Raw genomic sequence first — 16,980 nt, 5'->3', positions numbered from 1 at the left:
GCCAATATGTCCAGCTTTTAATCAGTATCAAGACCTCCAGCTGGTCATTGTGGTATAGTGGTGACTCATCTGGAGTATGCACTCCAGTGGCCCCCACAGGAGCTGCTTCAGCCTAGCCCTGGCCCTAGCCCTTGGAGACCCAGCCTCAGAACTCCAAGAGGCTGCTCATCCCCAGAAGGTCGCTGCCATTCCCGCCCCCAGGAGATGGCTTTGTCTGTGTGGGGTGCTTCTCACCGTGCATCTGGCCGGGTGGCCCCTGTGCCTGTGAAGGGCACCTTTGAACTCACAAAGGATGCAGTGAACGACCCTGTTCCGGACACGGACCCCACTCATGAAGCCATCCTGGAGGACTGGCCAGGCTAGGCCAGTCATTTGGAAAGGGATCTTCTAAATAGTTTGTTAGAAGAGGGGTAATAGAAAAAAATGGGGTGTGTTCTGGCTCTGCCAGGGACATCTGTATACAGACAAGCTGACCAAGCACTTTTTCCTTAGCCTCTGTCATCACTGAGGTTTACCTCTGGTTAGAGACCATGTGAAAGCAGTGTGGGGTGGTAGAAACACGACTGGGCTTGAAGTGAGAGGAATGGGGTTCTAACCCCCGCCGCCTGGCTCTGCCACAGCCCAGTTGGGTGAAGGAGGCACCTCCCTACGTAAGATAAGGGCTTAGACTCACAGGTTCTGTGATTTCATGAACAAATAAAAATCACGTACACTTTTATTGTAAAGGATGAGTGAATGCATGGGTTACCTTTTGTCATTGCAAGCCTAAGCATGTTATGAAAATATCCTCTAGATGGTAAGGGCGGTGTGGCATGGCAGCCAGAGGCGTGAGAGGCGTGTGGCTCTCACAATCAAGGCCTTGCTGCCTATGGTCAAGAGCCAGCAGGATTAGCCTTGCACTCATCCTCAGAGGGCAGGACCAGGAGCAGCAGTGATAGGTGCTGAGAAGCCAACTCACTCGGCCTCTCTAGGAAAGTGCGAAAGGGCTGCGATGGTGGTGGTGGGGTCCCCTCCCTCCCTTCAGTCAGAGTGCATGAGGGATGGGATGGAGGAAATCCTGTACAAGAACAGGGTGGACCTCTGGCCTCTGAGGTCTCTGTTCTGGGATTCCTGAGCCTGTGGCGTTGGATCCGTGCCCTGCAGGCCGCCTGCCCTGAGCCCTCCAGCTGGTCAGGTGACCTAACCGTGCTGTGGCCTCCCAGAGGGAGGCCTTTGGACGCCAAGCTGAGGGGAATCTGGATGCTCACGTTTCCCAGCTTCCCCGGGAGCCATTAATTCCCTTGCTGTACGTTGGTATTTAGTGGCCTACTTTGTGCGGCCTGCCACCAAAATTCACCACCAAGTTAAACCTCTTGATGTCCCGTGGGTGCGAGAGGACCAGAGGTTTCTTGGCCACTGTTGTGTATGTTGATGGAGTTGAACGAGGTGGCTGTGGTCAGAGATGTCAGTCAGTATTTCGATCACCCCTGCCCACTTTTGCCTCCTAGCCTAGCCTAGCCTAGTCTGCCTAAGTCTTAACCCCACCGTGGGGTTCGAGACACATCGGTTAAACCGAGAAGGGTTGGGAAGCCTTCCTGGGGGAGGAGCTGGTGAGGGCAGCCCTCCCACTTTGTCTGGCGCCCTTGGAGCTCTGTGAGGGGACCCCTAGTTTTCCAGAGAAGAACGTCGGGCAAGGTTTTCACTGAGTCTCAGGATGGAAACGTGACTGGGCTTGAAGCCAGAGCAATGGGGTTCTAACCCTTGCCCCCCGCTCAGGACAAGGCCTAAAGGAAGGTGTTAGGGCTGGAAAGATTCCCTCTACAGAAATAGGCCCAAACAAGGAGTGGGGGGGGTCTGGCCTCAGGCAGGAAGGGTCCTGTCACGTGCTTGGAGTCAGAGGGGTGTGCTGGCACTGTCCTCTGCAGATCCATGAGGGCTGTTTGCAGGATAAACCCATGGTCAGTACGGTGATGCCAGGCGCGCCGTGCAAGTGGCCTTGCTCTCACTTGCTGTCTTAGCCGGCTCCTGTGGCCAGCTCGGCTTTGGTGCGTTTCATTCTCCCTGAAAGCAGCTCTGGGAATTTCAGGGACATTTTACATCAAGCAGAAAGCCAGCCCTTTGTAGGAATAGTTTTCTAGGGCATGGTCCATGCCGGTGCCTTACCATCCTTCACACCAAACTCTTGATTTCAGGGTTTTCTGGCACGAAGCCCTTTTGGGGGCTTTCCCTTGAATGGGCGCATTCACCAGTCTCCTAACGGGACTCTTCCGGAGCCTTGAGCTGTCGACATGGCTGTTTCTGACCACTCACTACCTGGCTTCTTGTGTCCATGGAAGCAGACAGTGTGACCTTGTGGAAAGGCTCTCAGAACCCCTTTCGGGAGCAAGCATAGGTTCCAAGAGTGAATGCATTAGAAGCAGGCCTGGCTGGCCTAATTCCCCGTGCCAAGAGGAGAGGCAGACTGAGGAAGGAACGAAGGCCGCTTCCCTCAGAAAAGGCCATCCTGGACCCACATCCCCCTGGCAGGGTATAGAGTGAAGCGTTCAGTGTTCCCATCTAAAAGACAACTCGCGTGAGAAGGATTTATTGTAAAAGGTACTTTTTACCAGTACGATATACACACCACATACGTGACAAGACAAACACTTAAGGTAACCAAAATGCCATTGACTTTACCATTTGGGAACTGGACAGAAGACATCGGTCTGTGATTCCTGACCCAGAAGTTGGCATAATGCCAGTTAAAACCCTGTGGGAGTATTTCTATATTGTCAGGGTCCCTCTGTGGCTTTCAGTCTTAACTTTAAGAAGGCAGCCCTCACTGTTTCTTTACACCCCTTTTTGCAGATTCATTTTACACAGAAGCCAAAGATAGTGAGAGACATTTTTAAGATGCAATTTTAAAGTACATGCAAACTAAACCAAACAGTAGGTCCTTCTCTAGTCAGCATTATAACTACCCAACCTCTCCAGTATAGACTGTACCAGTTATTTTAAAAGTCTACAACTCACATTTTTCTCTGTAGACAATTTTCAAATGGCCTATAAAATAGAGTGACAATGTAATAAAACAGAAGAAAAACGGCATCTTAAAAACAGGCCATTTATATTCAATATGTCTGTCAGGTTGGCGCTGCTCAGCCCAGGCTTCCCGAGCCAGGATCTGGAGTTAGCTAGCCATCAATCTCCGAAAGCCTAATTTGGAATTGAAACGTACTTACAGAAGAGCCAAGAAACACCTACAACACTAGCTTTGTCTGAACAGACCAGAGCTGGTCCCGTGTTTTAAAATGGAGACAAAGAGAGAACTCCAGAGAGTAAGGAAAACCTGAAGGAGTAAGTGTTGGTTAGCTTGATAAAGTCTGGTCATCTCTGTGTTAGCCCAGAGGAAGTGGCCCAGTGGCAAACTACGTTATACGAGGTAGAAACAACATGGAGATCCGATCCCGGATGTTAAAAAAGGTTTAGGGTAAAAAACAAAACTAAACTAGGGTCAGATGTGCTGAACTGTACACCATGCATCCAGAAACCCTGAGGCAGATGGGGAAGGGCATACCTGTACCCCCTCCTCCCCATTGGCCCCCATCCCCAAGGGGCCCGGTAAGCCTCTGGTACTTGAAGCCAGTGATGACAATCTGCATTGCTCTGTAAGCACCTCCTTCCCTGACCAGGGGACTCAGCAAAAAGCCATGCATCATCCCTTATGAACGCCCAGGCTTAGCTAAATAAAGTCTAAGACCTACCACAGTGTGATTTTAGGGCCACTTTGCCCCCAGATTTCTTTGTTGATACCTAGAATTCTCATAACATAAGGCCAGGCCCTCATTAAAGTTTCATTCACATGCACTACACTTAATTCATACTCCATCAATATCCGTGAGTGCCAAGGCTGTGGTTTGGGGTGGGGGTGGGGTCTCTTGATGTGGAGAAGGTGTGTGGTTTGGGGGGGGGGGTCTCTTGATGTGGAGAAGGTGTGAGGTATGAGAGGTGCCTAGCAGAAGAGTAAGCCCTGCTCACTCCCAGCCGTGCATACAGTGAAACAGCCTTGCCACTGAGGTATATTCACATGACTGATGGGTGCTGTGAGGTTTGTTCTCATTTCCAGGGTTTGTGGTTAAGAATCATCAGAAGTGGGGGAAGTGGGGTTGTGAGGCTGCTGCTGAGCTGTGGGTCTTTCTCTTCGTGATAAAGGCTATACCTCAAAAAGAGGCAGCCCTTTCATGTCAATGTGACTGGTCAGTAAAGAGGGATTACAGGGAATGGGCATCCCTAACCACTCATTAAATGCATTCAAAACAGTACTTCGACCACTACTTTCTGTCACTGGGACAGGGGCAAGTCACATCTCTGCCCTCAGCTGTAGCTTGTGGGGCTCAGGCCTAACTCCCATGATCCCAGGCCCAGTTTTAGGTAGCCAGAGGTAAAACCAGCAGACTAAGAACCCGCTCGGGTCCCTGCTACGCTGAAAGCATCTTGGACAAGCTCACACAGACTACAACACCCCGTGGTAGTTTAGAAAATCGAAGCAGTGGTGACTAATCACCTGGAGACAAAATGCCCATCAGCATCAAACAACCTCGCCAAGAGAGCTCCCCATCTTCTGCCTGAAGTCTCCTTCCCACCTCACAGCCTTTGTTGTTGTCTCCCCAGTTCGGCTTCCCTTGAAATCACTGGTCCTTATCATTTCTTGCCCGGACTGTCTTCTAAATTATTTCCCTGCTTTGTCTCTCTCCCTTTCCATTTTCCACACAGCTGACAAAAATCTTCCCAAAGCACTAATATCCCCTGCTCTAAACCCACTCTGAATCCCTATTCCCCTGGGATCCAATAAATACAAAGTCCTCCCCATCCCCCAAGCTGGTTCCAACCCACCTCTCCAGCCTTGTTTCACATCAGCCTAATAAGTCTGATATCCCATTTCCTGCCTCTGCAGTTTTCCAGACTCAGTCCCCATTCCTGTATTGCATTCACTCGACATCGTCCCTCAAGGGAGCTCTGGTGCCTCCTCCTCCAGGAAGCCTTCCCTGGATCCCCTAGTTGTTGGGTCTCTGCTCCAATAATCTTGTGTATTTGCTCACTTGCTTCTGGACCCCAACCCCCTAGAAGAGCCAGTCAATTCCTTGAAGGCTGCCCTAGTGCCCTGTAACCAGTAGGCACTTAATATTTGCTAAATTGACTCATGTTTCCAGTTCTTTCCTTTTCTTCCTTCTCTCCCTTTCCTCCACTTCCCCCCACCCCCTCCTTTTTGTCTAAGAACTTTGACTTTTCTCTTGCTTTACATCTCTTTGGGGAATTTTCAAAGGGTTTTTCTCCCCTTTTAGTCAATGATTATCATTATCATTTCTCAGACTTGTTTCTAGGGATTTTAGAAGAAAGAGGTTTAAGTGTAATATGACCTAGAATTTATAAATCAAGCTTAAAAATTCCTGTGGGTGTTTTCCGATTCGAATCCCAGTTCTCAAAGTACTATGCTTTATGTTTATACATTCATTTCTCTACCTTGATTTTCATAGATACCTAGAAGAGGGGAGGAAAGCTTCTGCCACCGAAAAGGCCAAAGGCAATTTTCGACGCTCAGGCATCCTTACAGTGTCAGTCCATGGCCCCGGGAGCCTATATCCCACTCTCCTTGGTCATTCATTCCGTGTTGGATTGCACGGCTCCCCCCTTGGGGGAACGTCTCGTGTCCCCGGCAGTGCCTAGGTGCGGTGAGGGGCTCACGCGGTGAGGAACACCGCCTCGTCGGGGTCGGGGTCCTTGCCGCTGTCCTCGCTGGGCAAGCACTCGCCCCCGCTCGGGGAGCGGCAGCTCAGGTCCTCCACCCCGGACTCCTGGTCGCTGTTGGCCGAGAGATCGGGATCAGAGGTCTTCAGGTTCTCCTGCGTGAGGATCAGGGCGGAGTCGTCGTCTCCTTGGGAAGGGCTCCGCGAGGGCCCGCTGGAATCCGCGGCGGGGTTCCCGGCACTGGGGGCCGGGGTCGGGTTCCCCGCGCTGGAATCCGCGGCGGGATTCCCGGCACTGGGGGCCGGGACAGACAGCCCGCAAGGTTTGCTCTGCGGCGCGCCGGGCTCTCTCTTCCCCGGAGCGTGGCCAGGTGGGATCTTGTGGATTCTTTCCAGCCTCTAGAAAGAAAAAGGTTTCCATTTGTTTGGGGTCATGGACTTTTTCTCCCCTGTCTGTTCACTCTATTCACCATCGCGCTGCTAGCTCTATGAAAAGACTAGGAAGGACGCCTGGGTTTCACACTCACAGAATTTCAGCCATTTGGTCCAAGAGGGATTCGACATGCTTATGCTCTTTTTGGAGGGAGGAGAAAGCTGGGAAAACCAATGAGTGCTGTTGACAAGTGAAATGGGAACGTCCACAGTTGTTTGTCAAGGGCTCAGTTTTTCGAGTTGTGAGACCCCTTCAAGTGAACGCCGGATGGTGGGTGGCGGACCCTAATGCTCTGGGGATCGATCCTCTTTTGGCCAGGGCTTGGACTAAGTGGCTGAAATCCTGCTGGGCTGCCTGCCTCTTGCACATGGGCAGTCTTCCATCTATTGCAACACTGCCTTTTGAAAAAAAAACATAATCAGAGTTAATAACGATAACTCTAAGATTTGCAAAGTGCTTTACAGGTAAGATTTCATTTGATCCTCACAGCAATCCTGGGAGATAGATGCTGTTATCATCTCCATTTTATAGTGGAGGAAACTGAGGCAGGCAGGTTCAGTGACTTGCCCAGAGTCACTAGTAACTAGTATCTGAGGCTTTGTGTGTACACACACACACACACACACACACACACACACACACACACACACACACACACACACACACACACACGGGATCCCAAAAGTCTACTAAACTCCACTGAGACTTTGGGACTCCCTGTTTATGAAAAGCCCCCTCTCTGACATATTTTGGGAAACCACCATCAATCAGTTTCCTTATTTCAAACAGGGGTGATTCAACTAAGGGTCTTGATGCTTGAGCCTTGTCTCAGTTGAGATCCACAGACCTTGGTCCTTACATAGTCACAAATGGTTGGCATGGGATACTTTTTAAACCTGCACAGGTACCTGCTTCCCACCAGGAAAGTCCCAGGAAGTCCTGGTCATCTGCACTGACAGCCTTCAATCAGCTTTGCAAGGTCAAGCTTTATGCATGATTTAGTTCATCCCTTGGCTGCTGTGCTGCCTAGTGAACTACCCATTTGGAAAGCATTTGCTAGTAAATGGGAACCCACAGGTCAGGACTTCTCCAGCCTCACCTCTAAAAATCAGTCCCAGAACAGGAGCCCAGGACTCCCAGGGCAGCCTGTTCCACTTCTGCTTAGGGTTACGGCCATCCCTCACTTAAATCCAATTCACTGCAAGTCATGACATCACCTTGCTGTGTCACAGTCCTCTCTGAGAACGAAGGACAAACAACAACAGCCTTAATAAAGCTTAAATCTGTCTTCATAAATTCCCCTCACAGGGGGCAGCTAGATGGCGCAGTGGATAGAGCACCAGCCCTGGATTCAGGAGTACCTGAGTTCAAATCCGGCCTCAGACACTTAACACTTACTAGCTGTGTGACCCTGGGCAAGTCACTTAACCCCCATTGCCCCGCAAACAAAACAAAACAAATAAATTCCCCTCACAGCTCCTGGCTCTGCCCCTGGGGCCCACTTCCACATGATGACAGCCCTTCAAATGTTGATCTCCTCCCACCCCACCCCCCTTTAAGCCTTTTCTTCCCTAAGCATTTTCAGTTCCTTTAACCAGACCTCAGAGATCCATCCTACTGCCACCCTAATACATGTATGTGTCTATGCCCCTGTCCCTCCTCAGATCATCTCGTGTTTGCTCATCTGTCGTCCAGTAATAGCCTGAAAGAGAATGGAAGCTCTTTGAGGGCAGGGACATTGTCCTTTTGATCTTTTCTATCCCAGTGCCTCACCTGTGCGAGTACAAGATCAATACTGAATTGTTTTTGCATCGTGTCTGGCACACAGCAAGCACTTAACAAATGCTTCTCAGTGGTGGACAGGCTCTCTGACTCCATGGAGGCACAGAATTCCCCAAACCTGAGGGTCTTTTCATCGGCAAGTCGACAGACATTTATTAGACACTTCCTCGGTGCCAAAAAGGAAACGGTCCCTGCCCTCGGGTGCTTCTGCTCCATGAGGAATACCATAAGGAAGAAATAGAAGGGGAGTAGGGAGAGAGTCTCAACCTTAAAAGGGCAGGGATCAGGGGAAGCTTCTTTTGGGAGGGGGCACACAAGCCTGGCCTGAAGGAAGGGAAGGGGGCAAAGTATCAGAGAGGACATGTGGGGGCTGGGCAAAGGCAGAAGTGCAGATGCACTTATTCAGGACTGATCTGTGCCCTGCCCTGCTGACACAAAGACAAACCAGACCACGGAGTGTGTGAGGAGAAAGCTGTAGCTTCAAGCTGACGGGTCTCTTATCCCAGAGGCAATAGGCAGCCACTGAAGATCCATGAGTGGGGGAGGGTTATTTTGGCGGCTGGGTGGAGGACAAATTAGAAAGGAAAGGAGAGGGCGAGAAGCACAGATTGGACTGGAGACTGAGCAATGACCAGGTAAGAGGTGCTGGGGGACAGAACTGATCAGACTTAGGAAGTGATTGGAAATGAGGGCTGGGGAGGAGGAAGTGCTGAGAATGACCAAATCTGAAACCTGAGTAACGCTCAGCAGAAACAGGAAAATTAGGGCGTGAACTGAGATCAGCTGATATACAGGAGGGGCGATTAGGCAATAAACGATGAATGGATATGTCGATTTCAGTTATTAGCAGAGAGATAATCACTGAATTCAGAGGATGATGATGTCACTGAGAGAAAAGGGAACAAACAGGCCCAGGGTAATGATGAGTAAATGGCATGCATGCATGCCTTCATCCATCCATCCATCCATTCATTCATCCATTCATCCATCCATTCATCCATTCATTCATTCATTCATTCATTCATTCATTCATTCATTCATTCATTCATTCATTCATTCATTCATTCATTCATTCATTCATTCTTCCAGTCATCCCACGAGCCTTGAAGTAATCCTTGACTTCTCACTCACACCACAGATCTAATCAGTGGCCAAATCTCCCATTTCTGCCTCGACCACACCTCTTCCTACATCCCTTTTTCTCTACACACTCATGGCCACCACCCTAATCCACATCCTCTTCACTTCTCACCCAGACAACTTCAGACACCTTCTCGGGTGTCTCGGGTTGGTCCCCACTCTCAGCCCTCCCCCACACAGCCAGGGCCTCCATAGTGCTCTACCTAAAGCAAGAGTCTGAGCACGGACCGGCTCCTTACTCACTAAGCTCCGTGGTTCTCTGTGGTCACCTCAGGATCAAATAGAAACTTCTTTGTTAGTATTTCAATCCCATCCAACTCGGCCCCTTCTTGCCCTTCCCATCTACATACATATTACTCCCCTTGCACTCTCTACTGTCCAGCCACACTGGCATCTCCCACTTCCATGCCTTTGTACTAGCTGTCCCCCATGCCTGGAAGGCTCTCCCTCCTGACCTTTGACTCTTCCAATTCTTTGTTTCACTCAACACTTAACTCTGCACCACCATCGATATTTCCTGTTCTCCCAGGCTCTAGACTCCCTTCCCTAATGAAGGAGGAAGCACAGAGATGTAGAGATATGCATATATACATATATGGACATGTGTGGACATGCGTCTAGGCACGTGTGTGTGTCTCCATGAAGTCAGAGATTGCTTCAATTTTGTCTTTGGATCCCTAGTGCTTAGCACAATGCACGACACACAGTAGGTGCTTAATAAGGCACTGCTGACTGACTTCTGATTAACTCAATAAAGATCCCTGGAGGAGAAGTGGAAGGCTTCCCATTTACCATAGTGTGGGTTCTACCAGGAATCTCCACCTAGACATGCCAGAAGCATCTCGGACTCATGTTTTCTAAAAGATCTTATTCTCTAGAACTCTGAATCCAATCTCAGTTCAGAGAAGGGAACCAGTATAATTAAGGAAGGGCAGATAGTGGAAGGAAGGAAGGAAGAAATGGAGAGGGAGGGAGGGAGGGAAGGAAGGAAGGAAAGAAGGAAGGAAGGAAGCGGGGAGGAAGCGGGGAGGGCTCATTGGAATGACAGGGGAAAGGAGCCCATGAACAATGGTACCAATGTGTCTGAAGTAGGGCTGGCCATGCTGGTGAAACTGATCAATCAGAAGGTCAGTGAGCACAAGGAATGGAGAGCCAGGCTAGATTGGGAGGCCAGATAGGGAGGCAGGCAGAGAGGTCTGGACTTAATGGAACCAGACTACCTGAAGGGTGATGGCTACCACACGAGAGCCACGTTCTGGGGCTGGTCTAGTGACAACATACAGGATGGAAGATGGGCAGAGAAGGCCATGGGGAGGCCATAGAGGAAAAGAAGCCAGTGCCTCAGGCTGGTGTTACCTCTTCTAGGACCTGCAGCTCCTCTTCCAGTTGCTGTGTTTCCTCCTTCACAGCCATCAGGTAGTCGGTCACTGACTGCCGGGGCTGCATGCCTTTTTCGAAGCGGTTGTACATTCCACTCCAAAACCTAGAGAGAAGAGCAGAGACCCGGCGGTTACTGCCAAGACATTGTCAAGCTCAAGGTCTATCCGGGTCACCTAAAGACAGTTTCATGCACCAATTGTAAACATGCTGCAGAAGAAAGAAACAAACACTAAGAGCCACTTTCTGAGGAGCTCCACAAGGCAGGAAGGAGAGATTCTGGGCTTGGAGAAAGAATTCTGCTAATAAGTCAGGGATGAGAGTACAGATGGACATGTCTCATACTTGTATGCAAGGCAGAACAAGCCTTTAAAAATACTCAGAGGCCAGCAATTGACACTGTACACTGAGACAAACTTCAAGGAGTCACTTGACTTAGATTTAAAAGGTCACATCATAAACAAATTAGAGGAACAAGCAAGAAATTACCTTTCAAATGTATGGATAGGGGAAGAATTCATGACCAACCAAATGAAAGACAGAGGAACTCAGAAAATAAAATGGACAGGTTTAGTTATATAGCATAAAAGGTTTTATATAAACAAAACCAATGCAACTAAAATTAGAAGGGAAAGCTAATTAGGAAAAATCTTTGCATTGAGTTTCTCTGATGAAGGGCTCATTTCCAAGATATATAAGGAACTAATTCCAATTTGTAGAACAGGACTCATTCCCCAATTGATAAATGGAGAAATTCAAGCCATCTGAAAAACTGCTCCAAACCATTAATGACTGTAGAAACATAAATTGAAGTCACCTTGAGGTTGTATCTTACCCCCCATCAGACTGGCAAAGTTGAAAATAATATTATGTCTAGCTTTTCTGTGGCCATTTGGGGTTTGCAAAGCACTTGACATCTGTTATCTCATCTGATCTCCACAACCCGGAGAGGTAGGTGCAGTCATTATTTCCATTTTATAGATGAGGAAACTGCATCAGAGGTTAAGTGACTTGTCCAAGGTCACAAAGCTGGTAAATGTTTGAGGAAGGAGTCAAATTCAGGCTCCTGATTTGGAGTCCTGACTCCAAGACAAGCATTCTCTTACGCCTGCAAGTTGCCTCATGTACAAGTGACCCCTGTGTCACAAACCATCCTGCCAAATGTTGGGGAGGCTGTGGGAGAATGGGGACGTTGATGCATTGGTGGAGTAGCTGTGAACTGCAGCAGCCATCCTGGAAAGGGTTTGGAACTTTGCCCCCAAAGCTGTGCATACCCTTTGCCTCAGCAATAGCTCTGCCACACCTATACCCCAAAGAGATCAAAGAGAAAAGGATCCTTATGTACAAAAATGTTGATAGTAGCTTTTGGTGCGTGTGAGATGGTAAACTGACATAGGGAATGGCCAAGTCAGTCATAGTCCATGAATGTGATGGAAAGCTACTGCAGTCAGTGATGAAAGGCACAATGTAGAGAACCTTGGAAGGACTTTTATGAACGGACGAAGAGGGAAATGACTAGATCCAGGAGCACCAGTGAGAATACAGCGATGACCACGTTGTGAAGACAACTCTGAAAGACTTAAGAGCTCTGACCAACTTAATAAGGAGTCATTAATACCAGAGGACAGGTGAGGCAGCTCTACCCCTTCCCTGATAGAGGAGATGTGCTCACAATGACAAATCAGACATGGCCAGTGTGGGGATTTGTCTTATGGCATTATTTGAAGTGATTCTGTCAGGAGCCCCGAGAGGTTACTTCCTTTCCTCTGCCATCTTGGCTCTGTCTACCCCCCCCACCCCCCTGCCAATCCCATGTGCGAATTTCCTTGACTATGTATATTTGATACGAGGACTTTCTTTTGTGTGTAGGGGGGAGGTAAGGGGAAGAGAAAATAAATGCTTATTAATTTAAAAAACAGGGGGCAGCTAGGTGACACAGCGGATAAAGTACTGGCCCTGGATTCAGGAGGACCTGAGTTCAAATCCAGCCTCAGACACTTGACACTAGCTGTGTGACCCTAGGCAAGTCACTCAACTCATTGCCCTGCCAAAAACAAAAAAAGACAAAAACAAAAAAAACCATAAACCAAAGGAATATAGTCAATTCATCAGTAAGCCAAACAAAGTCCTGAAGAGCCAGATGTGACAGAATAAGCCAGGAATTGTTCCTTCATTTTGTTTGCTTGCTTGCTTGCTTCCCAGGCAGTGTTGATTTGCTTTGTGTTGAAGCACAGGATTCCCCCCCATCACTTAGGCTGAGAGGAAAATACCAAGGATGGTTTGTGACACGGGGTCACTTGTACAATATGCTCCCTCCTCCTCCCCAGATCCTTAAGAAATTAATCCCTAAGAGAACATGTGGCCAGGGCTTAACCCACAACATGTAGCCAAGAAGCTAATAAGCTCGCTTGCTCCTTCACCTTAGTTAGTACACAGCTCAATGGACTTGCAGGGGTTTTAGCTAAACAAGACAAGTCGCATTGTACACTCTAACAGTTCTCCAGGTGAAGGTCCTCCTCATGCCAGTGACTCTTTGGGCTTGAAAGTCTTGTTCCCAGTGGGGGCTCCATGTGGGGGCTGCTCTCCAAGAACACAGCGACCTGTGACACCAAGAATGACTTCCCACACCCCTTGGTCCTGGGCACAACCCTTCGGCTTCTGCCTCAACAATGTCAGCTTGGCAAAAGGGGAGCCGGTGGGCAGAGGACACCAAGAATAACCCAATTTCTATAACAGGGGTTCTACTTAAGTGAGAGATGCTCATCCAGTTATCCACAAACTGTCATATGATGGGAGTTCCTCTCTGTGGACAGGGAGTGGACTGGAGGTAGGGAGCTGGGTTCAAATCCCACCTCACATTCTAGAGCTGCAAGATCATGGATCAGTCATTTTCCATTTGGAGCTGACAGAGCTTCATTTTTCTCATCTGTAAGATGAGGATAACGATGCTCTTACAGCACTAGTCATTGTGCATAAAGCAGGTGCTCCTCCCTGGCCACCACTCTACCATCTCTGTGGGCCCCCTCCTTTAGACAATAAGTTCCTGGAGGGGAGGGACAGTTTTGCTTTCCTGAAAGACAGGAAGCACTTAGTAAATGCCTTTTCTTGCATTCCTTCATGCATTCAGTCTGTCCACAAGTATTTATTAGGCACTTCTAGGTCAGACACAGCTAAGGCCCCAAGCCTTACCTCTTAGGGATACAAGAAGAAAGAAAGGCAGAAATGGTTCTTGCACTCAGGGAGCTTACAGTCTAATGGGGGAGACAACAAGCAAACACGTGTGTTCAAACAAGCTAATACAGGATAAATGGGAGATAATCAACAGAGGGGAGACACTAGCATTAAGAGGAATTGGGAAAGTCTTATTATGGAAGGGGGGACTTAGTTAAGTTTTGAAGGAAGCCAGGGAAGCCAGGAGGCAGAAGGGAGAAGGAAGAATATTCTAGGCATGGAGGACAGCCAGTAAAAGACATGGAGTCATTCATTCATTCATTCATTCATTCATTCATTCATTCATTCATTCATTCATTCACTGATTCCTATTTTTTAATATGTTATTGTATATATTTTGAAGTATATTCGCATTCAAGGTATTTGTGTTATATCTCCCTATGGGACTGGTCAGTTTGTAAGGGCAGTCACGGGCTCTGAATTCTACTTTATATCTCCCTGATGCTGAGCCCAGGGCCCGGGTACCAGCAAGTGCTTCATCAACATTTGTTATGCCTAACAAAGCTAAGAGGGGACTTCCCGTACTTGTACATGAAGTTGCATGGACTGGCTGGGGGCCGAAGCGTCCCCTGAGCCTGGCTGTGGTCCGCTCGGAACAGGGGATTCAGGTAGTCAGCCCGATTCTTCCACAGGTGAGCCCACAGAGAGTGTGTTCTTTCTTGAATCCTGAGGGACAGATAGAAGAAAATCCACCTGAAATCCTTCCAAGACTCAGGGAAAGTCCAGGAGGCTGGACTTTCAACCCCAGCAAGTCCCACCCCTGATTTTACAGATGGAACCCTAGAGAGGAAATGGCTTTTCTGTGGTCACACAGGCCCTGAGTGGCTCCTGACCCTGCTTCCAATTTCAGGTGACCACACATTAGATTTTTTAGCCAACACATTTAGATTTTAAACGTCACAGGACTTCCCACGCTGGGACTGCTCTGTGCCCACAGATCATGGGTCTGCACCAGCTAGTACTAGCTTCACTAGCACGGATACTGCAGTCACCCAGAAGTCTTGTTGCCTTCCACTCAAACCCAACCCCCTTAAAGGACAGCCTGGATAGCGATAGTGGCATTCAGAGGACAAAGCACTTAAAGGGGATGGGCTCATCGGGCTAGGCTGGGGTGGTGGGGCTGCTTCAGGAGCTCCCCAGGCTCCCAGAGGAGTCCCCCGACACTCGCCTCAGCTCCCGTCTCTCCTTCTGGTTGTTGCAGAGGAAGGTTCCAAACTGGCAGGAATAAATGTGATGCTGGATGTGCACCAGAAACCTCTCGTTGAACTCAAAGGCACAGGGGAACTGCTCCATGAGCTGCCAGATGCACTCAAGAAACTGGTCGATGACCGGAGACACCTCCTTGGGGTCGCCGTCCAGGTGGCCGTACCTGCAGCAACACAGAGGAGGCCTGGGTGATGGGGCAGATGTGCCCATCGGGCAAAAGGACAAAAAGGAGAAGAGAGGAGGCCCTGAAGCAGCCCCAGACCCTCCACAGAAAAGCTGCAGAGGGACAGACTTACACACAAGCCTTGCTTCCCAAAGTTCCATTCCAACAAGTGAGCAGCAACCAGCCACAGAGAAGATGCCTGAAGCCTCCCCTTTCTGGAGGAAAGTGTCCTTCTCACCACAGTCCTGTGTGGTAGCAGGGCCATTATCATTATTCCCACTCTGCATATGGGGAAACTGGGGTTCCCAGGGGCTAAGTGACCTGCCCAGGGTCACCGAGCTCATAAAGCAGAAGAGGCCCCGGAGCTGGTAAAAGTCCAAAAGGGACCAGGTCTTCTCATACCATGTGCAGCGAGTGCCTTGTGAATACAGAAGGAAATCAAACAAAGGGTTTCTGAAGGTCACACACCTGTGGCCCCACTATTCTGACCGCCAGCCACAGAATCTCTAGGAGTCCCAGGCTCCTTAGCTGTAAAGCAGTGGAAATAAAATGTGCACTATCTATAGAAATTTGCATCTTTTTATGCTGGGAAGTCTCTGCCAACAAGAAGACTCTTTTTTTTTTTTAATAAAGTTGTTTTTTTTTAAGAAGACTTAATTTGGTCATGAAAAAGGACAGGAATTTTTTTATCCATCAATTAGTTAATTAATTACCCATTTTTCAAAGGGTGTCTAATGGGAAAAGACCTTAGTGGTCTTACAGTCCAAAGCTTCTTTCGTGGGTCATGAAAAGTTTGGCAGTAAATGTTTGCTTTGTATGCCTGTCTTAGATACCTATATACCCAGGGTCGCATAAAAATTTCTTGAGTGAAAAGGGGTCGAGAGTGGAAAAAGTTTAAGAAGCCCTGTTACGGTCTAATGCTCTCACTCTTTAGCTGAGGAAAATCTAAGCAGGGAAGTGATTTGTCCAAAGTTACAGGATGAGAAAGCATGGCTGGGTTGTGAGGAACACCAATGGGGGCTCTTCCATAGCCAATATTGGTGTTAGCTGGAAGTTGGACTTTTTTCCCTCTGTGACACCAATGTCAATGATACATGTTCTATAGCATTTGAAGTAAGAAATAGTGTAAAAAGCAAAAACAGATCTAGTTAAAAGAGATAAAGAAGGAAACTATATTTTGCTGAAAGGTACCATGGACAACGAAGTCATATCAATGCTTAACATATATGCACCAAATGGTATAGCATCTACATTTTTGAAGCAGAAGTTGAATCAGTTGAAAAATCTCCAGGACCAGATGGATTCAAAAGTAAATTCTACCAAACTTTTAAAGAACAATTAATCCCAATACTATATAAACTATTTGGAAAAATAAGTGCTTCAAAAAAGCCTGGAAAGACATGTATGAAATGAAGTGAGCAGAACCAAGAGAACATTGTACACAGAGACAGCAATATTGTTCAATTAAGAACTGTGAATACCAAAAAAAAAAAAAAGAAAGAAAAAGAAAAAAAGAACTGTGAATGACTTGACTATTCTCAACAAAACAATAATTCAAGACAATCCAAGACAAAGAATATTTATGAAACATACTATCTGCCTCCAAGGAAAGAATGGATATTGATGGAACAGACTGAAGCATGCTATTTTCCACATTCTTTTTTCCCCACATTCTTTCATTAAGTGACAAATATGGTGATGTTTTGCATGATCATATATGTATGACCCGTATCAGACCGTTTGTTGTCTCAGGGAGTGGGGAGGGAAGAGAGGGAAGGAGGGATAGAGACTGGAACAGAAAAAACGTTTAATCTGGAAAGGTGGGGGAGAGGTATGCTGGGAAGGGTACAGGAGGTATATATGTATTTATAGATACACACATACATATATATGTATATATATATATCTTGTGCATTCATAAGTTATTTAGGTCTTATTCACATAGT

At 47.9% G+C, this 16,980-nt stretch overlaps 1 protein-coding gene across 1 annotated transcript in view; it reads right to left on the bottom strand.

The window, feature by feature from the left end:
- Nucleotides 1-2,552: 2,552 nt before the first annotated feature.
- MTMR7 (myotubularin related protein 7) overlaps nucleotides 2,553-16,980 on the bottom strand; it is a 96,858-nt gene continuing 82,430 nt past the window's right edge. The window contains exons 11-14 of the mRNA XM_043971149.1: nucleotides 14,834-15,034; nucleotides 14,191-14,331; nucleotides 10,414-10,540; nucleotides 2,553-6,101 (exon numbers count right to left, since the gene is read on the bottom strand). Of these exons, the coding sequence (XP_043827084.1) occupies nucleotides 5,697-6,101; nucleotides 10,414-10,540; nucleotides 14,191-14,331; nucleotides 14,834-15,034 (874 nt within the window). The 3' untranslated portion in view covers nucleotides 2,553-5,696. The remainder of the gene's footprint in view (nucleotides 6,102-10,413; nucleotides 10,541-14,190; nucleotides 14,332-14,833; nucleotides 15,035-16,980) is intronic.

Source organism: Dromiciops gliroides, chromosome 6 (assembly GCF_019393635.1).
Source record: "Dromiciops gliroides isolate mDroGli1 chromosome 6, mDroGli1.pri, whole genome shotgun sequence".
Taxonomy (NCBI): Eukaryota; Metazoa; Chordata; class Mammalia; order Microbiotheria; family Microbiotheriidae; genus Dromiciops; species Dromiciops gliroides.
Note: the sequence above shows the minus strand (reverse complement) of the source record. Positions and strands in the feature narration are given on the sequence as shown.